This window comes from Elephas maximus, chromosome 12, assembly GCF_024166365.1.
Source record: "Elephas maximus indicus isolate mEleMax1 chromosome 12, mEleMax1 primary haplotype, whole genome shotgun sequence".
Classification (NCBI taxonomy): domain Eukaryota; kingdom Metazoa; phylum Chordata; class Mammalia; order Proboscidea; family Elephantidae; genus Elephas; species Elephas maximus.
This window is the reverse complement of record NC_064830.1, coordinates 51,909,000-51,926,569: the sequence shown is the minus strand read 5'-3', so window position 1 is coordinate 51,926,569 and position 17,570 is coordinate 51,909,000. Positions and strand designations below refer to the sequence as shown.

The 17,570-nt window shown below is 39.0% G+C and overlaps 1 protein-coding gene across 10 annotated transcripts in view; it reads right to left on the bottom strand.

The window, feature by feature from the left end:
• The window catches only part of AP4E1 (adaptor related protein complex 4 subunit epsilon 1), a 220,766-nt gene that overhangs the window by 117,511 nt on the left and 85,685 nt on the right, over positions 1 to 17,570 (bottom strand). For all 10 annotated transcript variants that reach the window (XR_007519759.1, XR_007519758.1, XR_007519760.1 and 7 more), the window contains one exon: positions 1,654 to 1,912. Coding sequence is in view for 6 of the 10 variants with exons in the window: in XM_049904950.1 (XP_049760907.1) it covers positions 1,654 to 1,912 (259 nt within the window). In the remaining 4 variants the exon portion in view is untranslated. The remainder of the gene's footprint in view (positions 1 to 1,653; positions 1,913 to 17,570) is intronic.

Sequence of the window (17,570 nt, the reverse complement as noted above, 5' to 3'; positions counted from 1 at the left end):
TTTCCACATTCTGTTGGATCACCTTTCTTTGGAATGGGCACAAATATGGATCTCTTCCAGTCAGATGGCCAGGTAGCTGTCTTTCAAATTTCTTGGCATAGACGAGTGAGTACCTCTAGGGTTGCATCTGTTTGTTGAAACATCTCAATTGGTATTCTATCAATTCTTGGAGCCCTGTTTTTTGGCAATGCCTTCAGCGCAGCTTGGACCTCTTCCTTCAGTACCATTGGTTATTGATCATATGCTGCCTCCTGAAATGGCTGAATGTCGACCAATTCTTTTTGGTACAGTAACTCTGTGTATTCCTTCCATCTTCTTTAGATGCTTCCTGCACTGTTTAATATCTTCCCTGTAGAATCCTTCAATATTGCAACTTGAGGTTCAATTTTTTTTTTTCCTTCAGTTCTTTCAGCTTGAGAAATGCCAAGTGCTCTTCCCTTTTGGTTTTCTATCTCCAGATCTTTGCATATTTCATTATAATACTTTGTCTTCTTGAGCCACCCTTTGAAATTTTCTGTTCAGCTCTTTTACTTCGTCATTCTTTCCTTTTGCTTTAGCTACTCTACATTCAAGAGCAAGTTGCAGAGTCTCTTTGACATCCAGTTTGGTCTTTTCTTACTTCCGTGGAATGGGTACAAATATGGATCTCTTCCAATCAGTTGACCAGGAAGGTAGCTGTCTTCCAAATTTCTTGGACAGATGAGTGAGCACTTTCAGCATTGCATCTGTTCATTCAAACATCTCAATTGGTATTCTGCTAACTTCTGGAGACTTGTTTTTCGCTACTGTTGTCAGCACAGCTTGGACCTCTTTCTTCAGTATCATCAATTCTTGATCCTAGTCTTTCTTCCTAGTCTGTCTTAGCCTGGAAGCTCCGCTGAAACCTGTCCACCCAAGGGTGACCCTGCTGGTATTCGAAATGCTGGTGGCAAAACTTCTAGTATCACAGAAACATGCAAGCCACCACAGTACAACAAACTGACAGATACATGGTGGGATCATCAACCTCCTACTCTTAAACATCTAAACTGACTCCTATTTTCCTTTATTAAAAATAACATTTTGAATAGTACTTTTTCCACAGACATATCATATTTTTGAACTATTATTGTTCAGAATATTTCAATCAAGCCTCCTTCCCTTTGGAAACTGTCCCATCCACCCACACACAGGAGTGAGTACTGTGGTCATATATACTCTAAGACCCTATTCTTTGCCCCTGCTGACTGGATTGACTCAAGCTGAGCCAATTAGATTTTCCACTTCAGGAACGTAGGTGGGTCACTGGTGGCTCTGGCACTCAAGAGATGATGGACAGTCAGAGCTGGTGAAAGCTATTTCCTACTATGTGTACAGACGATGATGTTGTTGTGTGCCATCAAGTCAATTTCGACTCATAGCAACCCTACAGAACAGAGTAGAACTGCCCCACAGGGTTTCCTAGACTGAAATCTTTATGGGAGCAGATTGCCGTGCCTTTTCTCTCATGGAGCAGCTGGTGAGTTCAAACTGTCAACTCTTCAGTTAGCGGCCAAGTGCTTAATCATTGTACCACCATGGCTCCTTACACAGATGATAGCCAGTTTTTATAGAGACAGTTTTTGTACAAAAGAGGGAGCACAAATACTTAGATGAATGTAATTGGCTACTTACCAAATTGACTGTACTTTCTGATCCTAGTCCAACAAATAATGATGATGCCAGCAGCTGCTTTTCTTTCTCCTCTTTGGATTGCATATGGGCTTGAGGTTGATCCTTTTTTGTTATAGCTTGATCTACATTCTCCATTATCACACTCTCTTGAGGAATAGGCTGAGCTTCAGCTTCATCACCTATTGCACTTTCCTTCTTGGGAAGATAGCCCTCTTTTCCCCATAATTTCTTTATTCCTTCAAGCTTCAAGCTATTTGTCCTAAGGAGATTAATAATAAAATCAAGTTAATTTAAATCTAACTATTTTCTTGAGGCATTTTTCAAAACACATCATTGCCTTTTAGAAACAGCTTTCATATTATATTCTACATGATAGAAGTAAAACCTGGATCTCTAGATTTTGTTATAGTGAACCTTCCCTTACCCAACACCATACAAAGAATTTAAAGCAGAACTCTAGACTCAGTAAAATTTTAGATCATTTAATTTTCACTTAATTGCTTGAATAACTTGTACAAAAATAGAACTGCTATAAATCAGTTCCTTTCCCCACTGATTTTTCAAAAACATGCTCTCTTTAATTCTGAAGAGTTAAAGGTCAGAAATGACTCCTAAAGTGTTTCAGCTGTAACCACCTAGTGACGGGATTAAACCAACACAAATTCACTCAAGAAAACCCTGTTCATTGTTCAAATGAACCCCTATGTGTAAAATTACTTTTAATTCAAAGATTTTTTAATCATAGCACTAGCTATATTTTTTCCACCTATTATGAACATATTTTTATAAAAAATAAAATGAGGTTTGGTCTATAAAAGAAGCAAGTTAGTAAGATTTTAGGGAAAAGCATAAGGGTTAGGAATTTTTAATACCTGAGTTGAAAAAGAATTAACATAGTGATTGAGAGTCAGGTGTCCAGCCCAGGAAGCCTATGACAAAGCTTTTACTAGGCAGAAAGTCCAGGGCCAAATTTAGAATTTGGATTCATCTGCTGTTTTCCCAAAAGTTACAGCAGTGAATCGGAGTGACTAATACAACCAGAAGTGCACGATAGAACAGTCAAAGGTTTGCTTCTATTGTTTTCACCTAAGAACTATGTGTCCTTGGCACTTGGCTCATTGAAGCATCCCTGACATGGTTCAAAACAGCATTTAAAAAATCTGTACTATAAGATAGGTAGATGTTAAATGAGTCTACAAGAAAGCCTCAGAAATATTTGTACTGAGTATTATTTCTGTCTAATTTGTTGAATAGAAGTCGTAATCCATTAAATTTTCTATAGTATGCCAAAAACAAAAAACAAGTACCTACACTTTACTATGAGTGAAGAACTAATGCAACTGAGTACTTAAGTGGCTGAAGAAAAATCTAAACATTACTAAAGAATGATCTACAGGAACTGGTCCATTCCTCCTCAGTGATTTTTACTGCTCAGTGTTCCTTTACAAATATCTTCCTTTACCCCCTTCTTTCAGGAACCAAAAAAGTTTTTTGTTTTTTTAAAGTTAAAAGGATAAAACAAACACACAAAAACCCTAAATGAACAAACAAACAAACAAAACCCATTAGTTACCTAATAAACTTCCCAGAAGAAAACTGGTTGTCCTTGCCATGAGCAGATCCAAAAGTGGTCATGTGAACCACTAAAACAATACCCAGGTTCTCTAGGATGCTCAAAAGCAGCAAGTCTGAGAGGATTCATGAATACCCACAGCAGGATACAGACTCTCTATACCCCCTTTAACCAAAAACATTTTTAATTTTTTTTTTAAAAAGGAGCAAATTGCCAAGTTTTTATTAATAAATTATTCAAGCATTAGTTTAATGAAAAAAGGAAAGGGTAGTAAACGCTATGATACCCCACTGAGGCCCCCCTCTTCAATGAAGGACCTGTTGCCCCAGCTACTGGAGTGCTGTCAGCAGACAGGCCTGCTCCCAGCCCCATCAAAGGTTGCACAGACCTATCCCACCCGAAATCAAGCCCCTTCCTAGCGCAGCCCACGTGCAATGACTGATCAACAAAAGTATAAACTCCTGGCCACCTATCTTGGGCCAACTCAGGATATCTCTGAAAGGCCATTTTAGCTCCAGGGCTCCCTATGGGGTCAGCGGAGGTGGCTGCTGGTGGGACTTCGTTGCATCTTGACTTCTCCCTCTGCCCAAATCTACTTCCTTTCCTTTCTTTGTGCTGATCCCAAGTGCACTGCTTAATATTTTGCATGCTAAATTCCATTTCAGAGTATTCTTCCCAGGGAATCCGACCCACAACAGACAAAAGGAAAAAGGAGCCTAAAATAATTCTCAAGCTATTTGAAAGATTTTTTCTGGCTACATACATGCCATACATACATATATACATGGCTATATACATGCCTATTGCAACATATATTACATATAAACCAACCAAACCAAACTCACTGCTGGCAAGTCAATTCTGACTTACAGCGACCCTATAGGGCAGAGTAGACTGTCCCATAGAGTTTCCAAGAAGCACCTGGCGGATTCGAATTGCTGACTTTTTTGGTTAGCAGCCATAGCACTTAACCACTACGCCTCCAGGGTTTCTCAGCAACTCTATGGGGCAGTTCTACTCTGTCCTACAGGGGAGCTATGAGTCGGAATCGACTCCATGGCAACAGGTTATATTACACGTAGATTTACCTAAAAAGCAGGAAAATATATAAGAGAGGCGCATAAGACCATTTCATACACAAATTATGCCTCCTTATGACATAAAACATATCTTGAATTTTTTTGACATGAGTCATCTTTGTCTGGATTTTAACAACACTGCTACATAATACATGGTTTTATATGATGTGACTTTGTACTGCTCTTCATCAGATCCTTCAAATGCAGACATAAATTCTGACCAAAGAACTTTCAAAGGATTAGAAGCGTATTCTAACTCAGCTCAGCTCCAGGAATTCCAAGCTTTGCAAAATATCATTTTCCTGAGGGTAGTGTGTATGTGTGTGTATATATACATATAAAAACCAAACCAAACCCACTGCCATCGAGTCAATTCCGACTCATAGCAATCCTACAGAACAGAGTAGAACTGTCCCATAGAGTTTCTAAGGAGCACCTGGTGGATTCGAACTGCCGACCTTTTGGTTAGCAGCTGTAGCTCTTAACCACTACACCACCAGGGTTTCCATATATATATAAAAATACTTGTAAATAGACATGAAGCCCTGGGGGTGTAGTGGTGTCCACGGGCCATACTCTCAGGGTTTCTCAAGTCTCTGTCAGGCTGGCAAGTCTGGCCTTTCTTTTTGAGTTAGAATTTTGTTCTACATTTTTCTCCACCTCTGTCCGGGACCTTCTATTGTGATCCCTGTCATGGCAGTCAGTGGTGGCACCCGGGTACCATCTAGTTGTACTGGACTCGGTATGGTGGAGGCTGTGGTAGATGTGATCCATCAGTCCTTTGGACTAATCTTTGCCTTGTATCTTTAGTTTTCTTCATTCTTCCTTGCTCCCGAAGGGGTGAGACCAGTGGAGTATCCTACGTGGCCACTTACAGGCTTTTAAGACCCCAGACACTAATCACCAAAGTAGAATGTAGAGCATTTTCTCTATAAGCTATATTATGCCAATTGAGCTACAGATTTCCCGAGACCATGGTCCCCCCAGCCCTTAGCCCAGCAATTTGGTCCCTCACGGCATTTGGATGCGTCTGTGGAGCTTCCACGACCTTGCCTTATACAAGTTCTACTGGCTTCCCCAGTATGGAGTGCTGTCTTACCCTTCACCAATGTTATTACTTATCTACTGTCTATTTAGTGTTTTTCCATCCTCACCCCTTCCCTCCCTCGTAACCATCAAAGATTGTTTCTTTTTGTGTGTAAACCTTTTCATGAGTTTTTACAATACTGGTATCATACAATATTTGTCCTTTTGTGATTGACTTATCTCACTTAGCATAATGTCGTCCAGATTCATCTATGTTATGAGATGCTACACAGATTCATCATTTTTGTTTATCATTGCATAATACTCCATTGTGTGTATGTACCTCAGTTCGTTTATTCATTCCTCTGCTGATGGGCATCGAGGTTGCTTCTACCTTTTTGCTATTGTGAACAATGCTGCAATGAACATGGGTGTGCATATGTCTATTCTTCTGACAACTCTTATTTCTCCAGGATACATTCCTAGGACTGGGATTGCTGGATCATATGGTATTTCTACTTCTAGCTTTCTAAGAAAGCGCCTATCATTTTCCAGAATGGTTGTATCATTTTCCATGCCCACCAGCAGTGTGTAAAGGTTCCGATCTTCCCACAGCCTCTCCAACATTTGTTATTTCCTGTTTTATTGATTCATGCCAGTGATGCTGGGATGAGATGATACTTCATTGTGGTTTTGATTTGCATTTCTCTAAAGGCTAGTGATTGTGAGCATTTCCTTTTGTATCTGTTAGCCAGTTGAATGTCTCCTTTGGTGAAGTGTCTGTTCATTTCCTTTGTCCATTTTTTAACCGGATTATTTGTCTTTTTGTTGTAGAGGTGTTGGATTTCTTACAGATTATAGAGATTAAACTGTATCTGATTTGTAATACTCAAAATTTTTTTCCCAGTCTGTACATTCTGTTTTTACTATTTTGGTGAAGTCTTTTAATAAGTGTTTAGTTTTTAAAAGATCCCACTTGTCTAGCTTATTTTCTGGAGTTTGTGTGTTGTTGGTTATGGTTTGTATCCTAATCATGCCACGTATTAGGGCCTCTAGTGTTGATCCTATTTTTTCTTCTATGAACTTCATAGTTTTTAGCTTTATATTTAGGTCTTTGGTCCATTTTGAATTAGTTTTTCTAAACGGTGTGAGTTATGGATCCTGTTCATTTTTTTGCAGATAGAGATCCAGTTTTACCACCACGATTTCTTAAACAGACTGTCTTTTCCCCATCTGATGGACTTTGGGCCCTTGTCGAATATCAGGATTTACATCTGGGTCTCAATTCTGTTCCACTGGTCAACATATTACCAGGCGTTTTTGACTACAGTAGCTGTATAGTAGGTTCTGCGGTCAGGTGGTGTGAGTTCTACTTTATTCATCTTCTTCAGTGGTGCTTCTCTTACCCAGGACTTCTTCGTTTTCCACATAAAGTTAGAGACAAGTTTTTCCATCTCTTTAAAAAATGTTGGTAATCTATAGATACAATGCAATTCCCATCCAAATTCAATGACATTCTTTAATGACATGGAGAAACAAATCACCAATGTCATATGGAAGGGAAAGAGCCTCTGGATAAGTAAAGTATTACTGAAAAAGAAGAACAAAGTGGGAGGCCTCACTCTACCTGATTTTAGAGCCTATTATACTGCCACAGTAGTCAAAACAGCCTGGTACTGGTACAACAGACACATAGATCAATGGAACAGAATTGAGAATCCAGGCATAAATCCATCCACATATGACCAGCTCATATTTCACAAAGGCCCAAAGTCAATTAAATGGGGGAAAGGCAGTTTCACACATGGTGCTGGCATACCTGGATATCCAGCTGCAAAAAAATGAAACAAGTCCCATACCTCACTACATGCACAGAAACGAACTCAAAATGGATCAAAGACCTAAATATAAAATCTAAAGTGATACAGATCATGGAAGAAAAAATAGGGACAACGTTAGGAGCCCTAATACATGGCATAAACAGTATACAAAACATTACTAACAATGAAGAAGAGCAACTAGATAACTGGGAGCTCCTAAAAATCAAACTATGCTCATCCAAAGACTTCATCAAAAGAGTAAAAAGCTTACCTACAGACTGGGAAGAACTTATTACCTATGACATTTCCAATCAGTGCGTGATTTCTAAAATCTACACGATACTGCAAAAACTCAACTACAAAAAGACAACCCAATTAAAAAATGGGCAAAGGATATGAACAGACACTTCACTAAAGAAGACGTTCAGGTAGCTAACAGATAACATGAGGAAATGCTCACAATCATTAGCCATTAGAGAAATAAAAATCAAAACTACAATGAGATTCCATCTCACTCCAACAAGGCTGGTATTAATCCAAAAAACAGAAAATAACAAATGTTGGAGAGACTGTGGAGAGACTGGAACACTTCCACACTGCTGGTGGGAATGTAAAATGGTACAACCACTTTGGAAGTCGATTTGGTGCTTCCTTAACAAACTAGAAATAGAACTACCATACAATCCAGTAATCCCATTTCTTGGAATATATCCTAGAGAAATAAGAGCCTTTACACGAACAGATATATGCATACCCATGTTCATTGCTGTACTGTTTATAATAGCAAAAAGTTGGAAGCAACCAAGGTGGATAAATAAATTATGGTATATTCACAAAATGGAATACTACGCATTGATAAAGAACAATGATGAAACCGTGAGACATTTCATAACATGGAGGAATCTGGAAGGCATTATGCTGAGTGAAATTAGTCAGCTGCAAAAGCAGAAATATTGAATAAGGCCACTATTATAAGAACTCAAGAGACAGTTCCAGCAGAAGAGAATATTCTTTGATGGTTAAGAGAGGGGGAGGGAGGGAGGGAGGGAGAGGGGTTTTCACTAATTAGACAGTAGATAAGAACTATCTTAGGTAAAGGGAAAGACAATACACGATACCTGAGAGGTCAGCACAACTGGACTAAAACAAACGCAAAGAAGTTTCCTGAATAAAATGAATGCTTTGAAGACCAGTACAGCAGGAGCGTGGATTCGGGAACCATGGTTTCAGGGGACAGCTTAGTCAATTGGCATAATAAAATCTATTAAGAAAACATTCTGCATCCTAATTTGTAGAGTGGCATCTGGAGTTTTAAATGTTAGCAAGCAGCCATCTAAGATGCATCAGTTGCTCTCAACCCACCTGGAGCAAAGGAGAATAAAGAATACCAAAGACAAAAAGAAATTACGAGCCCAAGAGACAGAAAGGGCAACATAAACCAGAGACTACATCAGCCTGACCAGACGAACTAGACGGTGCCTGGCTACAACTGATGACTGCCCTAACAGGGAATGCAACAGAGAACCCCTGAGGGAGCAGGAGAGCAGTGGGATGCAGACCCCAAATTCTCATAAAAAGACCAGACTTAATGGTCTGACTGAGACTAGAATGATCCTGGAGGTCAAGGTTCCCAGACGTTCTACTAGCCCAGGACAGGAACCATTCCTAAAGCTAACTCTTCAGACAGGGATTGGACTAGACTATGGGATAGACAATGATACTGGATCAAGGAGACACATAAGACTATGCTGGCATCTCCTGTCTAAAGGGGAGATAAGAGGGTAGAGGTCAGAAGATGGCCAAATGGACACCAAAAGAAATAGCAGAGGGAAGGAGTGTGCTGTTTCATTAGGGGGAGAACAATTAGGAGTATATAGCAAGATATTTATAAATTTTTGTTTGAGAGTCCGACTTGATTTGTAAACTTTCACTTAAATCACAGTAAAAAATTTTTTTAAATGTTGGTATTTGGATCAGGATTGCATTGTATTTGTGAATTACTTTGGGTAGAACTGTCATTTTCACAAGGTTGAGTCTACCTATCCAAGAACATGATATGCTTTTCTATTTATGTGTATCTCTATTGGTTTCTTGCAGTAGTGTTTTGTAGTTTTATTTATATATGTCCTTTACAGCCCTCGTTAGATCTATTCCTAAGTATTTTATTTCTTTAGGGTGTATTATAAATGGTATTGTTTTCGTGATTTCTTTTTCATCACTCTCTTTATTCGTGTATAGGAATCCAACTAATTTTTGTATGTTTATCCCGTATCCTGCTAGTCTGCTGAATTTTTCTGTTAATTCCAGTACTTTCCTCACAGACTCTTTTCGGTTTACCATGTATGTTATCATATCATCCGCAAATAGGGACAGTTTAACTTCTTCGTTACCAATTTGGATGCCCTTCATTTCTTTTTCTTCCCTTATTGCCCTACATAGAACTTCCAGCACAGTGTTAAACAGGAGTGGTGATAAAGGGCATCCTTATCTTGTTCCTGTTCTCAAGGCGAATGTTTTCAGCCTCTCTCAATTAAGACTGATGTTGGCCATTGTTTTTGCATAGATGCCCTTCATTATGTTCAGAAATTTCCTTCTATACCTATTTTATTGAGAGTTTATATCAGGAATGGCTCTTGGACTTTGTCGAGTGACTTTTCTGCATGGATTGAGATGATCATGTAATTCTTTCCTTTTATTTATGTGGGAGATTACGTTGATTGATTTTCTAATGCTGAACCATCCTTGCATACCTAGGATAAACCCTACTTGCTCATGGTATATTATTTCCTTGATATAATGCTGAATTCTATTGGCTACAATTTTGTGGAAAATTTTTACATCTATATTCATGAGAGATATTGGTCTGTAATTTTCTTTTTTGTGGTGTCTTTGCCTGGTTTTGGTATCATGGTTATGCTGGCTTCATAAAATGGATACCGAAGCATCACTTCCTTTTCTATATTTTCAAATAGCTTGAGTAGTACTGGCATAAGCTCTTCTCTGAATGTTTGATAGAATTCTCCAGTGAAGCCATCTGGGCCAGGGCTTTCTTTGTTGGGAGTTTTTTTTTTTAATTCTTATTGTGCTTTAAGTAAAAGCTTAGAAATCAAGTCAGTCTCTCCCACAAAAACTTACATACACCTTGCTACATACTCCCAATTGCTCTCCCCCTAATGAGACAACCTGCTCCCTGCCTCCACTCTCTCTTTTTGTGACCATTTTGCCAGCTTCTAACCCCCCTCTACCCTCTCCTCTCCCCTCTAGGGAGGAAATGCCAACATAATTTCAAGTGTGTACCTGATCCAAGAAGCTCACTCCTCACCAGCATCCCTCTTCAACCCACTGTACAGTCCAATCCGTCTGAAGAGTTGGCTTTGGGAATGGTTCCTGCCCTGGGCCACCAGAACGTCTGGGGGCCATGACCACTGGGGTCCCTCTAGTCTCAGTCAGACCATTAAGTCTGGTCTTTTTACGAGAATTTGTGGTCTGCATCCCACTGCTCTGCTGCTCCTGTAGGGGCTCTCTGTTTCGTTCCCTGTCAGGGCAGTCATCGCTTGAAGCCGGGCACCATCTACCTCTCCTGGTCTCAGGATGATGTAGTCTCTGGTTGATGTGGCCTTTTCTGTCTCTTGGGCTCGAAGTTACCTTGTGTCCTTGGTGTTCTTCATTCTCCTTTGATCCAGGTGGGTTGAGACCAATTGATGCATACTAGATGGCCGCTTACTAGCGTTTAAGAACGCAGATGCCTCTCTTCAAGTTGGGATGCAGAATGTTTTCTTAATAGATTTTATTATGCCAATTGACTTAGATGTCCCCTGAACCATGGTCCCCAAACCCCCGCCCCTGCTACACTGCTCTTCGAAGCAATCAGTTTATTCAGGAAACTTCTTTGCTTTTCATTTAGTCCAGTTGTGCTGACCTTGCCTGTATTGTGTGTCGTCTCTCTAGTAAACTAAAATAGTTCTTATCTACTATTTAATTAGTGAATACCCATCTCCCACCCTCCTTCCCTCCCTCTTCTTGTAACCATCGAAGAATATTTTCTTCTCTGCTTAAACGACTTCTTGAGTACTTATAATAGTGGTCTTATAAAATATTTGTCCTTTTTGCAACTGACTAATTTCACTAAGCATAATGCCTTCCAGATTCCTCCATGTTATGAAATGTTTCACAGATTCATCGCTGTTCTTCATGGATGCGTACTATTCCATTGTGTGAATATACCATAATTTATTTATCCATTCATTCACTGGGTGACCTTGGTTGCTTCCATCTTTTCGCTCTTGTAAACAGTGCTGCAATGAACATGGGTGTGGATATGTATGTTCGTGTCAAGGCTCTTATTTCTCTAGGATATATTCCAAGGAGTGGGATTGCTGGATAGTATGATAGTTCTATTTCTAGCTTTTTAAGGAAGCACCAAATTAATTTCCAAAGTGGTTGTACCATCGGACATTCCCACCAGCAGTGTATAAGTCTTCCAATCTCTCCACAGCCTCTCCAACATTTATTCTTTTGTGTTTTCCGGATTAATGCCAGCCTTGTTGGAGATGGAATCTCATTGTAGTTTTGATTTTCATTTCTCTAATGGCTAATGATCATGAGCATTTCCTCATCTGTTACCTACCTGAATGTTCATATCTTTAGCTCATTTTTTAACTGGGTTATTTGTCTTTTTGTAGTTGAGTTTTTGCAGTATCATGTAGATTTTAGAGATCAGGCGCTGATCGGAAATGTCATGGCTAAAAACTTTTTCCCAATCTGTAGGTAATCTTTTTCCTCTTTCGGGGCAGTCTTTGGATGAGCATAGGTGTTTCATTTTTAGGAGCTCCCAGTTATCGAGTTTTTCTTCTCCATTGTTAGTAATGTTTCGTATATTGTTTCTGCCATGTATTAGGGCTCCTAGCATTGTCCCTATTTTTTCTTCCATGATCTGTATCATTTTCGATTTTCTTTTTAGGTCTTTTATCCATTTTGAGTTCGTTTTTCTACATGGAGTGAGGTATGGGTCTTGGTTCATTTTTTTGCAGATGGATATCCAGTTATGCCAGCACCATGTGTTAAAAAGACTGTCTTTTGCCCATTTAACAGTTTTGGGGCCTTTGTCAAATTTCAACTGCTCATATGTGGATGGATTTATGTCTGGATTCTCAATTCTGTTCCACTGGTCTATGTATCTGTTGTTGTACCAGTACCAGGCTGTTTTGACTACTGTGGTAGTATAATAGGTTCTAAAATCAGGTAGAGTGAGGCCTCCCATTTTGTTTTTCTTTTTCAGTAATGCTTTACTTTTCCGGGGCTTCTTTCCCTTCCATATGAAGTTGGTGATTTGTTTCTCCTTCTCATTAAAGAATGTCATTAGGATCTGGATCGGAATTGCATTAAACCTATAGATCACTTATGGTAGGACAGACATTTTTATAATGTTGTCTTCCTATCCATGAGCAAGGTATGTTTTTCCACTTATGTAGGTCTCTTTTGGTTTCTTGCAGAAGTGTATTGTAGTTTTCTTTGTATAAGTCTCTTACATCTCTGCTAACATTTATTCCTAAGTATTTTACCTTCTTGGGGACTACTGGAAACGGTACTGATTTGGTGATTTCCTCTTCGATGTTCTTTTTGTTAGTGTAAAGGAATCCAACTGTATTTTGTATATTTACCTTGTATCCCGATACTCTGCTGAACTCTTCTATTAGTTTCAGTAGTTTTCTTAGGGTTTTCTGTGTATAACATCATGTCGTCTGCAAATAGAGATAATTTTACTTCTTCCTTACTAATCTGGATATCATTTATTTCTTTGTCTAGCCTAATTGCTCTGGTTAGGACCTCTAACACAATGTTGAATAAGAGTAGGGATAAAGGCCATCCTTGTCTGGTTCCCGTTCTCAGTGGGAATGTTTTCAGGCTCTCTCCATTTAGGGTGATGTTGGCTGTTGGCTTTGTATAAATGCCCATTACTATGTTGAGGAATTTTCCTTCTATTCCTTTTTTGCTGAGAGTTTTTATCATGAATGAGTGCTGAACTTTGTCAAAAGCCTTTTCTACATCAATTGATAAAATCATGTGATTCTTCTCTTTTGTTTTCTTTATGTGATGCATTACATTGTTTTTCTAATGTTGAACCATCCTTGCATGCCTAGTATGAATCCACTTGGTCATGGTAAATTATTTTTTTGATATGTTCTTGAATTCTATCGGCTAGAATTTTGTTGTGGATTTATGCATCTAATTTCATGAGGGATATAAGTCCGTAATTTTCTTTTTTTTATGGTGTCTTTAGTTTTGGTATCAGGCATATGCTGGCCTAGTGGAATGCATTTGGGAGTGTTCCGTCCTTTCCTATGTTCTGAAATACCTTCAGTAGTAGTGGTGTTAAGTCTTCTCTGAAAGTTTGCTAGAACTCTGCAGTGAAGCCGTCCCGGCAGGGGCTTTTTTTGTTGTTGTTGTTGGGAGTTTTTTGATTACCTTTTCAATCTCTTCTTTTGTTATGGGTCTATTTAGCTGTCCTACCTCTGTTTGTATTTTTTACCTCTGTTTGTATTAGTTTAGGCACGTAGTGTGTTTCTGGGCAATCATCCTTTTCTTCTACCTTTTCAAATTTGTTGGAGTACAATTTTTCGTAGTTATCTGATATGATTCTTTTAATTTCAGTTGGGTCTGTTGTAATATGGCCCATCTCACTTCTTACTCAGGTTATTTGCTTCCTCTCCTGTTTTTATTTTGTCACTTGGGCAATGGTTTATCAATTTTGTTGATTTTTTTCAAAGGATCAGCTTTTGGTCTTGTTAATTCTTTCAACTGTTTTTCTGTTTTCTATTTCATTTAGTTCTGCTCAGATTTTTATTATTTGTTTTCTTCTGGTGCCTGAGGGTTTCTTTTGCTGCTTTCTTTCTATTTCTTCAAGCTGTAGGGATAATTCTTTGATTTTGGTCCTTTCTTCTTTTTGTATGTGTGCATTTATTGATATAAATTGAACTCTGATTACTGCTTTCGCTGTGTGCCAAAGGTTGTGATAGGAAGTGTTGTCATTCTCACTGGATTCTATGAATTTCTTTATTCCATCTTAATGTCTTCTATAATCCAGTCTCTTATGAGCACAGTACTGTTCAGTTTCCAAGTGTTTGATTTCTTTTCCATGCTTTTTCTGTTACTGATTTCCACTTTTATGGGCTTATGGTTAGAGAAGATTCTTTGTAATATTTCAATGTTTTAGATTCTGCTAATGTTTACTTCATGACCTAATATGTGGTCTATTCTAGAGAATGTTCCATGTGCATTAGTAAAGAAAGAATACTTCGTTGCTGTTGGGTGGAGTGTTCTGTATATGTCTACGAGATCAAGTTGGTTGACTGTGGCATGTACATCTTCTGTGTCTTTACTGAGCTTCTTTCTGGATGTCCTGTCCTTCACCGAAAGTGGTGTGTTGAAGTCTCCTACTATTATTGTGGAGTTGTCTATCTCACTTTGCAATGCTGATAGTTCGTTTTATGTATCTTGCAGCCCTGTCACTGGGTGCACACATACTTAATATGATTATATCTTCTTGATATATTGTCCCTTTAATCATTATATAGTGTCCCTCCTTAGCCTTTATGATGGATTGAACTTTAAATTCTCTTTTGTCACAAATATTGCCACTCCTGCTCTTTTTTGATTGTTGTTTGCTTATTTTTTTCCATCCTTTGAGTTTTAGTTTGTTTGTGCCTCTAAGTCTAAGGTGCGTCTCTTGTAGGCAGCATATAGACACATTGTGTTTTTTAACCCATTCTGCCACTCTCTGTCTCTTTATTGGTGCATTTATTCCATTTACATTCAGCATAATTATGGATAGGTATGAACTCAATACTATCATTTTGATGTCTTTTTGTGTGTGTTGTTGACAGTTTCTTTTTCCCACTTAATTTTATGTGCTGAGTAGATTACCTTTATATATTGTCCTTTTCTCATATTCGTTGCTGTTGATTTAGTGTGTGCTGAGTCTCTATTTTTTTCTTGTATTTTATTTTGATGAGTAGGATAGTTTGTCTCCTTTGTGGTTACCTTATTATTTACCCCATCTTTCTAAATTTAAACCTAACTTTTATTTCTTTGTATCCCCGTGTCTTCCTCTCCATGTGGAAGGTGTATGATTACATTTCTTAGTCCCTCTTTATTGTTTTAATGTTGTCTTTTTTTATATAATAACATCACTGTTAACCTGTTTTGAGGGTTTGTTTTTTTTTTTTTTTCCCTGTCTGGGTTGACTTCTGGTTGCTCTGCCCAGTGTTGTAGTCTAGGGTTGATACCTGATATTATTGATTTTCTAACCAAAGAACTCCCTTGAGTATTTCTTGTAGTTTTGGTTTGGTTTTTATGAATTCCCTAAACTTCTGTTTATCTGGAAATGTCCTAATTTCACCTTAATGTTTAAGAGACAGTTTTGTTAGATAAATGATTCTTGGCTGGCAATTTTTTTCCTTAAATTTTTTTAAAGAAGTTATCCCATTGCCTTCTTGCCTGCGTGACTTCTGCTTAGTCCAAGCTTATTTTATTGGCTCTCCTCTTTAGGTGACTTTTCATGTATCCCTAGGTCCTCTTAAAATTCTCTCTTTATCTTTGGTTTTGGCAAGTTTGATTATAGTATGTCTTGTTGACTTTCTTTTAACTTTACCTCGTGTGCAGTTCGATGAGCATCTTGTATAGATATCTTCTCATCCTTCACAATATCAGGGAAGTTGTCTGCCAACAATCTTTAACAATTCTCTCTGTATTTTCTGTTATCCCTCCCTGTTCTGGTACTCCAGTCACTCACATGTTTTATTTCTCTTGATAGAGTCCCACGTGATTCTTAAGGTTTATTCTTTTTTTTTTTTTTTTAATTCTTTGATCTGATTTTTCTTCAAATATGTTAGTGCCAAGTGATTTATCTTCAAGTTCAGAAATTCTGGCTTCTACTTACTCAATTCTGCTCCTCTGACTTTCTATTGTCTACTTTTGTAATTTTATTGTTAATCTTCTGAAGTTCTCATTGCTGTCTGTCTATAGATGCCTCCAGCTTACTAAATTTTCCATTATGTTCCTGAATAATCTTTCTAATCTCTTCAATTGCTTTATCTGTGCATTCCTTGGCTTTTTCTGAGTATTGCCTCATTTCCTTCCTGATGTCTTGAAGGGCTCTGTATATTAAACTTTTGTATTCTGCATCTGGTAATTCCAGGAATGCATTTTCATCTAGAAGATCCCTGGATTTCTTGTTTTGAGAGCTTGCTGAGGTGATCATGGTCTGTTTCTTTATGTGACTTGATACTGACTGTTGTCTCCGAGCCATCTATAAGTTATTGTATTAGTTTACATTTGCTTACTGTGTTGCAGCTTCTTGCTTTGTTTTGTTTTGATATGCCCAAATGGGTTGCTTCAGTGAGCTAGCTTGATTATTTTCGCCTTTGGAGCTCTAACGTCTTGTCTCCAGATGGCTGGAGCTGTTATCAAGTATATCTGGTCTAGGAGTCCATCTACTTTTCTTGTATAAATTCAGGTCAGGTGTCCAGATAGCTGATCATCAAGTATGTGGTACAGGCTCTGTACCTCAGTCTTAGAGGGGCAGTGGTGATTCGTGTAGGTACCAATATCTGGTTGCAGCAGCGGGTCACACTCTGAACAAGGCAGGGGATTGAGAACCAACCCCCAAGTGTACCTGAGGAAAGCGCATCCCTGTTCCCTACAGCGTGCAGGTGGGTGGGTTTTGCAGACAGACCATGGATACCCAATGTTCTTGGTTGCAAGGACTGGGAGATACCAGTTATCCTTGGACCCCTGTCGCGGGTGGCTGGGTGACCTGAGTGGAGCTACCATTCCTTAGCCCCTCATGTGGGTAGGTGAGGACCCTGTTTAACAGGCAAAGCGATGTCAAACATCAAACACCCACCTCTCCACTGCACAGCTGAAATAGTTGGAGTCTGCCAATAAGGACATATTCTCCTAAAATAGGCCCACACAGATCCATGCAGAGGGGAAAAGTGCTCAAAGTCCTCAGATCGTTTATGCCTGACAGGAGCTGCTTTTGTCCTGAGCTCCCTCGGTTAGTGGAGCCGGCAAATTATCTTTCCCCCAAATGTAAATTTTTTCCTCCTCCAAGGCTGGGAGGATGGTTCTAGGTGCTCATCAGGACCTATCTTAGGCCCAGGGAATTCTGCCACTGAAGCCCGCTTGGTGGTGGAGGGGTGCATTAAAATATATGCAAGTACTTAGCTTTTGCAGAGAGTGCCATCCTTCTCTGGTTCCAGAAGCGTGAATAGGCTATGTGGCTGGCTGCTTCTCCCTGAGGAAACTGCAGCCGATTGCTAGTACCAGACTGCTGCCGCTGCTCTTGGGAATGGTGCCTGAGGGCTTTTCGCGATTTAGATCCGGTAGTTCCTCTCCTCTTCTGAACCGTCTCTTCCT